This window comes from Podarcis pityusensis (assembly GCF_964106645.2).
Source record: "Podarcis pityusensis genome assembly, chromosome: 15".
NCBI classification, from domain to species: Eukaryota; Metazoa; Chordata; class Lepidosauria; order Squamata; family Lacertidae; genus Podarcis; species Podarcis pityusensis.
In genome coordinates this window covers 13010148-13021075 of record NC_138040.1, presented here as the reverse complement: position 1 = coordinate 13021075, position 10928 = coordinate 13010148, and the positions used below count along the sequence as shown (strand labels likewise).

At 46.9% G+C, this 10928-nt stretch overlaps 2 protein-coding genes across 3 annotated transcripts; one reads left to right on the top strand and one right to left on the bottom strand.

The window, feature by feature from the left end:
- Positions 1 to 694: 694 nt before the first annotated feature.
- Positions 695 to 3301, top strand: MIS12 (MIS12 kinetochore complex component). Of its 2 annotated transcripts, none has more exons than XM_080983258.1 (2): positions 695 to 807; positions 1749 to 3301. In XM_080983258.1, the coding sequence occupies exon 2, from the start codon at positions 1786 to 1788 to the stop codon at positions 2401 to 2403; it is 618 nt and encodes a 205-aa protein (XP_080839384.1). In that variant the 5' UTR covers positions 695 to 807; positions 1749 to 1785; the 3' UTR covers positions 2404 to 3301. The 2 variants fall into 2 exon arrangements, with proteins under 2 accessions (XP_080839384.1, XP_080839383.1); XM_080983257.1 differs by having other exon boundaries at positions 710 to 873.
- Positions 3302 to 4246: 945 nt separating this feature from the next.
- RPAIN (RPA interacting protein) lies at positions 4247 to 10793 on the bottom strand. Its single transcript, XM_080983211.1, has 7 exons — positions 10458 to 10793; positions 9728 to 9925; positions 8179 to 8224; positions 7973 to 8087; positions 7707 to 7770; positions 6686 to 6820; positions 4247 to 6415 (listed from the first exon to the last, which is right to left on the bottom strand). The coding sequence occupies exons 1-7, from the start codon at positions 10692 to 10694 to the stop codon at positions 6386 to 6388; spliced, it is 825 nt and encodes a 274-aa protein (XP_080839337.1). The 5' UTR covers positions 10695 to 10793; the 3' UTR covers positions 4247 to 6385.
- Between the last annotated feature and the right edge of the window lie 135 nt (positions 10794 to 10928).

Genomic DNA, 10928 nt, shown 5'->3' with positions numbered 1-10928 from the left:
AGCTGCTGGGTGACCTTGGGCTAGTCATACTTCTTTGAAGTCTCTCAGCCCCACTCACCTCACAGAGTGTTGTGGGGAGGAAGGGAAAGGAGAATGTTAGCCGCTTTGAGACTTCTTAAAGGGAGTGAAAGGCGGGATATCAAATCCAAACTCTTCCTCTTCTTCTTCTTCTTCTTCTGCCGGCATCCAGCCAGCACTTGCAACACAGAAGAAACTCCCCACAGGTGTGTAAAACACAAGAATCCAACTGGGGATGTTAAAGGGAAAGGGACATGCCGCCTAACTCCTCGAAATACAATTGTCTTCTGCATTTCCACTACACAGCTCTGTAGGGATGGCAACCCCTTCAGCTGGACCTCTCCCCCCTGCAACTGCAGATTCGTTAGATTAGATTATTATTCTATGATATATTATTCTATTATTTAATTTCTGGTTGGCAGCGATTCTCTCAGCCTCATCCCAGTCTGCAACCTGCAATAGGGATGCTTACACCGCAGGAGTGTTAATGGCAGCTAGCTACGACGGTTCCGTCCTCCTAGGTCGCAAAAAGTATACCAATGAAACGATCCCCTCTTAACCTTTTCATTGCTCCATGTTCGCCACCAGGGCGGCTTACTGGAAGCCACGGTGTCGCTCTTGCCCGCCCCCATCTCTGTGATCGGATCTGGAAAGGAGGGCGTGAGAGGAGCGGTGGGCGGGGCCGAGGAGGTGAAAGGCTAAAAAGTGGCGGGAAGCAAAGGGGCTTCCAGGTCGGTGCTGCACCGGAGAGGCTGCCGTGGTTGTGGGTTCGAATCCCCGCTTGGAAAGGTAAAAAGACCTGAACTCGGGTCAAGAGCTCCAGATCTCGAAACGGGAACTTGCCCCAACTGTCTGGTACTGTATTTCTATAGGAAATAATTACGGATTCAATCACAGACACAACTATATGTTTTAATTCTGCTTTTTAAAAAAAAATTAAAAGTTTCTTTTAGACTGTCTCTTTGTTTTTTGCTGGTTTAAATGAGTTTGCCTGCTGTTGTAAATTGCTTTGAGATTATTTTGCTTAAAAAACAGTGACTAATAAATTTAATTAACAATAATGGTTAAATGCCATTCTCCCAGACTGAACGTTTTCTCAGTTTATCTTTAGCACTGCAGCCTTTGAGGGGCTTGTAAACGCCAGTAAAAAAAATATAAAGTTACTGCTAACCTGGATTACACCTTAGTGGGTGAAATCTAAACCAGTAAGACCATAAACTCACAGTAGCAGCTAACACATATATTTATATGTATATATTGAAGCATAGTGAACAACGCAAGAATGCAGGAGTAAGATGAATAGAAACGTCTTAGCAAGCAGTTGTTTAGATCATATTTTGTTCACAGGACACTCTCTCCCCACTACATCCCTCTTCCCTCATGAAATTGTCATTGTTTTTTCTAAAAATTCACCCCTGGACCTGTTCTCCTAGGTTTACCATGTTGTGTCATGTCAGAATGTAGGAAATTACAGTAGGAAATAAACAACTATTTGACTTTTGGAAGATATCTGAAAGGAGCCCTGTATAGGGAAGTTTTTTATGTTTGATGTAGTATTTTTAATGTTTGATGTAGTATTATAATTGCTGCAAGCAATAATAATAAAAATAGCTCCCTTTGCTGAGCTAAAATAATAATAATAGCTAACAGGCAGTATCTGGTTTTGCCAATGGGGTTGTCCAGTATTTTTTTTACCTCTTATAACACTGTCCTTTTTTTCTATTTCGCAGACTTCCATGCTGTGTTTGTGTAGCTAGTTTTGCAAAAATGTCGGTAAATCCCATGGCCTATGAGGCCCAGTTCTTCGGCTTTACTCCTCAAACGTTCATGTTGCGGATATATGTAGCCTTCCAGGACCACCTTGCTCACATAATGCTTGTGGTGGAGGACACGATTCTGAATAAATTGGAGTGCATCCGTCCCAATAAGCTCACGCCTTCCCTAATCCGGAGGAGCACAGAGCAGTTCTTCTCTTTAATGAAGAAGATTTTCAACAACCTCTTTGGCAAAATGGAAGACACCCTTCTGAAAACGGTGTTGAGCATCCCCCCAAACGTTTTGCTTCCGGAAGACAAAGGCCAAGAGGAATTCCGTTACACTCCAGAACAGTTTCAGGAGCTCCAGGATGAGATTGACCAGCTGGAACGACAACTCAAGGCCGAAAGTGCAGCTGAACAGGCTCTTCTAGCGGAGCTGGAAGAGCAAAAGATTGTCCAAGCGCACCTTGAAGGGATCCTCCAGTGGTTTGATGGCCTTGAAAACGTAGGCAGAGAAGAGGGGGTCGGCAACCTGAAAGAAAGCTTTTCCGCCTTGACAAAAACAACTGTCAAACTCCAGAGTGTCGTGCGGGAGGTGGAAGAGAAAATGAACAAGCTGAAGAAGTGATTGTGTAAAGGTGGGGATGGAGAACCTTCAAATGTTCTTGAACTCTATCGCTCCCATCAGACCCAGCATAGCCAATGGTCTGGTGGAGCTTGTAGTCCAGTCACATATTCCTCACCTCTAGTAGCAAATAAAATGGGATCCATTGGATCAGTGTTGCTGTTCTGCCTTAAAAATATGGCAAGAAGCTTTTTGCATCTGCAGATGGCCTCGTGGTCCCACTCGCTAGCTCTTGGTCAAAACTGGGCAGCTACTCTCTCGTGACACATCTATTCTCACCCACCCACCTCTAATGAAGAGCTCTGCGATAGGAGCAACCCTGCCATGGACACTACTCCCCAATATATTGCAGGACCTCTTCTGGGGAGGAATTGCTCCTTCAGGCAGCTGGAATCTACAGGGTGGCCCAAAAGTAGCTATATTGCTTTAGAATCCACTTTCTTTCTTGACTGTTCTTTGATTCAGCTGTATACCTACTTCTGTAGCTCTACTTTTGGGCCACCTTGTATGTATGCAGAACTATATAATTACACTCCTAACTCCGAAACTTTTAAGAATGGGCACATTTTTCTTTGTGCGTCTCCTGTCTTTCAGATCCCTGCTCTCATAGTTTATCATTTTACCTTGTTATTTATAAGCTGCTTCTTGGCTAGCGTAGGGTAAAAATGTTTTCAGCTCTTAGCTGTGCCAATACCTTTATTTAGTTTCTCAAGTGTGCTTATCAACAATGTGCCTTCAAGTGATGCGTGTTTTCCAGCAATGCTTTGAACTGGGAAATTGTTAAACTTGCATTGCAAAATTTCCAGTTTTAAATATAAATATTACCTTGAGTAAGGTGTTTCGGGGGTTTGGTTTGGTTTACCGAATACACATAAGTAAACTAATCACTTTGAAACAGCCATGGCTGCCTGTATTGTGTCAGTTTGTTGTTACTGATGAACTTATGTTTTCCATTGAAAAATAAACCCTGGAAGTTTTCATTTTGGAAAACATTCCACCCTGTAGCACTGCCCACCTTCAAGGACTGTTAGACAGTGGAACAGACTCCCATGAGAGGTAGTGGGCTCTTCTTCTTTAGAGGTTTTTAAGCAGAGGTTGGGTGGCCATCTTTTGTGTATGATCTAGCTGAGATTCCTGCATTGCAGGGGAATGGACTAGATCAGGCATAGGCAAACTTGGCCCTCCAGATGTTTTGAGACTACAATTCTCATCATCCCTGACCACTGATCCGGTTAGCTAGGGATGATGAGAGCTGTAGTTGCAAAACATCTGGAGGACCGAGTTTGCCTATGCCTGGACTAGATGACCCACGGGATCCCTTCCAACTCTGATTCTTTGCTTGTGTGATAGGTGACTAGTGAGCTGAATACTTGCTTACACCTGTGGTCCATCTAGCTCAGTGCTGTCTAGCACAGATTGGGAAGCCCTGGAGAACAAGAAACAGGAGGGAAAAGAACAGCACTTGGGGAGCAAGCTGGTAACCTGGAAGAGGAAAAAACCAAAGGAAAGGATTTCAGGATTGTCCACAATGACAGGTAGCAGCTCTCCAGGGTTTCAGCCCTCACTTCCCAGCTCCAACTGGGGATTTCAGGGATTAAATCTGAGACCTTCCTGCTACTGCTGTCACTGTAATTACGCCTGTGTAACAGTGCCTGGTGTGGTCTGGTCCATGGGGTCACGAAGAGTCGGACACGACTAAACAACCACAAACAGTGCCTAGGATTGTGGCAAAGGAATATATCATGTTTTTAGTGTGTGTGTGCGTGTTTCTGTTCAAATAAAACTACCAACAATTTCCCTTGCATTTCAAGTTATAAACAACACTGGAATCCCATCTTTGCAAAGATTATCTTTTCATTGTCCTTTTTAATATGAGAATACTGGAGGTGGAGAATAACACTGATGCAATGTTGAAGCATTGCTGAGTTTATAAATGTAGACAAATAGAAACATTTTCATACCATAGGAAGTTGTACTACACAACCAAAGGGCTGCCTGCTCCTTTAATTGGGGTTGAAATCTCACCCAAAGCTTCAAAGTTTCCATGTATTGTCAAAACAGCCTGTAATCGGTGGCAGATGCTTTTATTACACATTTTATATTTGTTACTAGTAACCTTGTCACTTGAGCCACAAATCAGAAACACAAACAATGCAATAAAATAGCAAAGCAAATTAAATAAAGCAGAAGCACAAAAAGGGATACAATAATCTCAGAAAGGTAAAAAAACCCAACACAATAGTGTTCAAACTGCTGTTAGAGCAGAGCTGTCTGCAAGCTCAGCCTGCAGGCCTCAGTCTGGCCCAACCCACCTGGCCTACGCATGGTGTCACAAATGCTATCAGGCGTGGGCTGCTGCGCACCTTGGCTGAAAGCAGGGAGAGCAGGCACATCCCATTTTGCAAGCTGTATCCCACAGGAGGTGGAGGAGAAAAAGATCTGACTTGCTGGCCTGATCCAGTTCCCCACCCCTAGAGCAGAGACTAAGGCCACACTCACCCCATACATTTAAAGCACTATGATACTACTTTATAAACAGTCACAGCATCTCCCAAGGAATCCTGGGAGCTGTAGTTTGTTTAATGGGTGACGAGTTGTTAGGAAGCCCCCAGTCCCGTCACAGAGCTACCTTTCTCCGAGTGGTTGAACCACCAATCCCTCTTCACAGGAAACCCTGGGAATTATAGGTCTGGAAGAGGGGATACAGGGGTCCCCTAACAGCTCTGAGCACCCTTAAACTCCAGCCTTAAATTATATGGGGGAAGCCATGACTGCTTAAAGTATCATAGCACTTTTAAGATTATTTTGTGAATGTGGATTGCCACATATGCTAGGGGTGTGCCATACCTAGAGATTTTCTTCCACACTTAATAGCTTTTGCTTCATGCTTTTGTAGACACCAGTAAGCAATCAATTCTTTTGTTTAAACGCTGATGGTGATCCAAATTTCCCCACTGAAACACCCAGAATAAAAACATTTGATCTTTCCCAACCCGTATTGGGGTTTTTAATCTACATTTATACCACAGCCACCCTAACCATCCTCAGATATTGGGAGGGTTCATCCTCCTTTTTCTCTGAGTGTCCTCCAGTGATACCAAAAAAATCAACTTTCCCCCCCCCTCATGCAACTCTTGAACTATTGGTTCACTGGTGTTTCTTCTGCTTGAAGCAGGCCTCTCGATGGAAAGCTCACTGCAAAATGGCGCTCTTGGATGGTCTGAAGGCTTCCTTGCATGTCTCAAGTCCAAATATACTTGCACTTGTACACTGGGACACTTGATATGAAAAGGAATAAACAGTGTAGTATATCCTGTAAAAGCTCTTGCCTTCAAAAACTGCTTGACATTAGAGAGTTTGTAGTGCAAATGGTGTACTAAAGATCTTCAGATACTTTCAGTTGTTGCAAATGCCCGTTTTGGAATTTAGTTTAGTGGTTCCCTGTATGACAAGAGAAGGCAATAGTGCTTGTTCCAATTCAAGATTAGTCTGGTTCCTTCAGAGAAAGCTGAATGGCGACAGTTGCAGTCCAACTTTATTCACAAAGAATTATTAAAAGGTTGTATGTGACATGAGTCTGCTTAGAAGGGGGTTCTGACACATCAACCCAGTGGTTTTCATGATCTCATGTCATCCTACCTTCCTTTCAGTGAACATTGCACTTTTTAAGCAGGAAAAGCAACACTCCCTGCTCTGATAGCAGGATCAGAGAAATCTAGATAAACATTTGAAAGCAGCCGTGCCCACTTAACGTTACAAAACAGGAAAACAAAATATCCCATTTGTTCTATGTGCAATACTGAAAGGTATTTTTGTTGAACCGAGAACCACCGTAAACAACATGCATCAAGGAATCAACAAGGCACATTTTTGACATTTGTGTGTATTAAACCCACACGTAGATAAGACCCTTCTCAGAAGGGGACGTGGGGAAAGACTCGAGAGTTCTCTGCTTTCCTGGAAAGTGCTGCAAATGGAGCCATGGCTACAAAATAATTGTCCACGAATCGCAAACCTAAGAACACAAAAAGAAAGATAATAATTGCCTGCCGTGTGCAGTTTCTTCATACTGTGCAGCGCTATGGAGATCAAAAGACTTCTTTCATCACTTCCCATCAACTGGCAGCGCTATAGGGGCTACACCCCTGGGATATCCCCCGTGCTTCTCCCAAACAAGGACAAGGGCCTTCTCATTCCTAGTCCTGACATGCTAACTACTACACCACACTGCCTCTCCAGCGGGCGGGCACATCCCACTATTGCTGTCACAAAATGAGGCTCTTACCTGACAGCTCATGAGGAGATGTGCTTCGCCTTCCACCCAGCTGGTTACAGCAAATTCAGGCCAGCACTGACAGCGGCGGCCATGTTCCGTCACACTGTCTTCCAGCGAGGAGCAGAGCTTCTCTTTGGTCATCCCCTTACAGAGAGAAGGAATCAAACCCTTCTGGTGGAGAAGGCAACCCAGTCCTCCCCATTCCACATATGTACACCTCGCTTGCCAACCGCTTCCCTTCCCCGCGGTGGGGTCTGGCGCTGTGGTCTAAACCACTGAGCCTCTTGGGCTTACTGATCAGAAGGTCAGTGGTTCGAATCCCCGTGATGGAGTGAGCTAAGTTGCTCTGTCCCAGCTCCTGCCAACCTAGCAGCTCGAAAGCACACCAGTGCTAGTAAATAGATATTGCTGCGGCGGGAAGGTAAACGGCGCTTCCGTGCGCTCTGGCACTCGTCACAGTGTTCCGTTGCACCAGAAGCAGTTTAGTCATGCTGGCCACATGACCCGGAAAGCTGTCTGTGGACAAACGCCGTCTCCCTTGGCCTGAAAAGCGAGATGAGCGCCACAACCCCATGGTCGCCTTTGACTGGACTTAATCGTCCAGGGGTCTCACCCTAGGACCCTGAAGTGAAAAGTGGGTAATAAATCACAACAACAACTTTACAAAATTAATAGTGCAATCCAGCCTGGGAAAGCTGCTCAGCTGTTTAACTCAACGGGCCTTTTCTGTTGTGTCTTCTCATTTACTACAATTCCCACCATCCCTGACCACTGGGTCTTGCTAGCGAGGGATGGTGGGAGTTGTAGTCCAAAAACAGCTGGACACCGAAGTCTGGGAAACACTGCTCTAAAGGCCTTGGCCCTTAACCACCTGTGGCCTTTTAGAAGTGGGTGGGATATTTCTGATGCATTCTCTGCCCCCTTGGTTTTAACATACCCAGACCTTTTGCATACAAATCTGGTGCACTCTGCTGCTGAGCCATGTTCCTTTACCCCAGACGGCGCAAATGATTTTTGAGCACCTGCTTACCTGCGTGCTGATGGAAAGCCCACACGGACACACGACCGAGTGACTCGTCACACAGAGATTGTTCCTAGGAAGAACAGCCATGAATTAACGCAAGGTGCAGAAGCGATCAGCGGTGAAAGTTAAACAGGGACAAATTCCTTTTTGTTTCCTTTATTAAGTCTTACGCTGGCGAACTTCGGCCACCTGCTAGCTATTTCTCCACATCATCTAACTGGGATGAGGCAGAGGAAAGGCCTGACCTAAAGCATTGTAGGTGTTCGCCTCACCTTCTGCAAACCGGGCAGATGACCTTGCGCTCCGCATCCAAGCCATCCAGGATATCATTCAGGCACTCCTCGTCAAAGCGCAGGCTTTGTTCGTACTCTTCCACGGCCAGCTGTTCTGCAAGGGAGAAAGCCCCGTCCCCTGCGTCACAGGCTGTGCCAACAGAAATTAAAGCCGCGGCTATCGGAATCAAAGGAGAATCAAGTACCTTGCAAGATCAGCTCCTCCTGGATTTCCTCTAAGACGTCCAGCATCTAAAGGGAACCGCACAGTAAGCTGGTATTAGCTCCACAGAATAAAAACAGACGTCACCTGCCAGCAGAAGGACAATATGGAGAGAGCCAGTCTAGCCTCTCTAGGAAGGGAGCTCCAAAATATGGGAGCTGCCACCGAGAAGGCCCTCTCCTACGTCCCCACTGAGAACAACTGCGAGGATGGTGGGGCTGGGAGAAGGGCCTACCCCAAAATATCTCAGAGCCTGAGCAAGTTTGTGTGGAAGAATACAGTCCCTCTGATAGCCTAGACCTAAGCTGTACAGTGGTACCTTGGTTGTCAAACTTAATCCATTCCTGGAGTCTGTTTGACTCCCAGAACTATTTGAAGACTGAGGCACGGCTTCTGATTGGCTGCAGGAGCTTCCTGCACTCAATCGTAAGCTGCGCCGGACGTTCGACTTCTAAAAAACGTTCTCAAACCAGAACACCCACTTCCGGGTTTGCTGCATTCAGGGGCCGATTTGTTCAACAACTAAGCCGTTCGACAACCAAGGTACCACTGTATAAGGCTTCATAGGTCTAAACCAGAACTTTGAATTATTATTAACACGAGTTAAATTTGTATACAGCCAGAGGGATGCCAGCCCTCTAAGTTACAGGGGCTGGCAACCTTTTTAGGCTCATGGGCACATTTGGATTGAACAGGTACTGCAGGTGCACTTTGGGCATTTTAAAGTGCTGTTTGGGCATTTCTCACCTTTCACCCCTGGGATCAGTCCAGCCACCCACCCTCAGGGAGTGATAGACAGACACAGACACAGTTATGTTGTTCTTCCAAGGGATCTGGGTAGAAGGCAGATCCACTAGAATTAATCTGAGCCTTGAGAAGCACATAGAGCTGAAAGAGGAAGTGTGAAAGAGTGCTGCTCTTCCAACTTCCTCCTTTGGCTCTATGTACTTTCCGAGGGAACGAAAGGTCACCTCTCTGGTTGCCAAGGGTACTTCATGCGGCTGTGAGGTGTGTGTGCGCGCTCAGAAACCTTGTGGGCACCAGGACATTATGCTGACAATCCAGACACACACTGTTGAGATTTCCATTCCACCTTAAGGAGCAGGTGTGAGGAACTGTTGCGTGTCACATGTCTGTTTACATTCCAGCACAGTTTGCTGGGAACGTCCGTTGTGTGTATTGCTTTTGCTTTTCCCTGTCTCTCTGAGAGGATGAAGAGAGAGAGAGATGACATGTTTCTTTGTCCTGATTTATGATTAATAAATCTGTAGTTGTAGCATGCTTTCACAAGCCTCACGCTTATTCTGTGTGCGCAGTTCTATCTGCTGATAGTGTGCCCTGGCTTTGAAGCCCGGGTCACTGATTTACGTCGGAGCAGAGGCCGATGGGTCTTCGCAGCAGATGGCTGGAAGGGGACGACCCAGCTGGGGCTAGCCAGCTGGCCTTGCAGCCCTCTGCATGTCGACACCCCCCCCCCCCCCGCGATATGGACAGCCTCCCACAAAGAACATAGTACAGTAGCTGCTTCTTACCGCAGTGACCTGAGGGGAAGTTTCTTGTTTCCTGGGGAAGGGCAGCTGGAAATCCAGAGGCTGCAGAGCCTGCCATTCCATTTCCATCACTTCCTGGACCAAGAGGGCTTTGCTCGCTTGATGGGCTGTGTCTTCTCCCACATGGCGGTATCTGTCCAAGAGTCTGGCACGGCTGCTCTTCAGCCTCTCCACGCAGCGCTGGAGGGCAGTGAACAGAGAGATAAAGACTTGCAATGGAGACACCAGCATGGCAAAACCATTTCTCTGACTTTTCCCCACAATCCCCTACTTAGGAAGACGAAATGCTTTCTGAACAATTTTCTTTTTTTTAAGCTTCAGTTCAGGGATCTTATAAAAACACATGGTTTGTGAGCATAGCCATCACAGATAGCCATCAACAGCCGCCGCCTCTATGAATTTGTCCAATCCTCTTTTTAAAAGCCATCCAAGGTGGTGGCCATCGCTCCCTTCTTGTGGGAGGGAGTTTAGCTATATGCTCGGTCCCTAGGGGTTGGGCTCCTACGGAAACGGCCATCCAGGTAGGACGGCGGCCAAATCTGCCCTTTAGCAACGCGCAGAGCCGGCAGGGCTCCTTGAAATGTATCCAGTCATGGAACGTTCGCAGTAGGCATGGAACGTTCGCAGTCGCCGCATTCCGCGGAAGTCATGGAACGTTCGCCGTCGCCGCGTTCCACGGGAGTTTCGGGCAGACCCCGCGCCGCCGCCTTACCTGCCTGAAGGTCTCCTTCCAAGGCGGGGTCCGGGCGCCCTTGTAAAGAGCCTGGTGCCGCTGAACCTGCCCCTCCATCCCCTTCGCGAAGCCCGAGACCCGGAACCCGGCAGCGGCGTTTACACCGCAGACTTTACCGCCTTCCTTTAACCGCCCTCCACTCGCCCAAGGCACCCTGGGAAATGGAGTTCGGCAAAGGACTCCGGTGCATGCTGGGAAACGCCGCGCACCTTGCATCTTGAGGGATCAGTCAGGCACTTGATGGGAATTGTAGTCCGGAAGGAAGGCGTTCTCGTCGTTCAAACGTCCCTTCCCGGGTTTTGGCGGTGGGAGGAGGAAGAAGGCGAAGTAAACAAGCCAAGCCTCAAAGACAAGGAGATGGGAATGTAAGAGTGATAAAGCAATAAAGTGCGTGAGGGGAGGGTGGGAATTAATTTTACGAAAAAAGTGTGACCAAAGCAATCAAGAAAA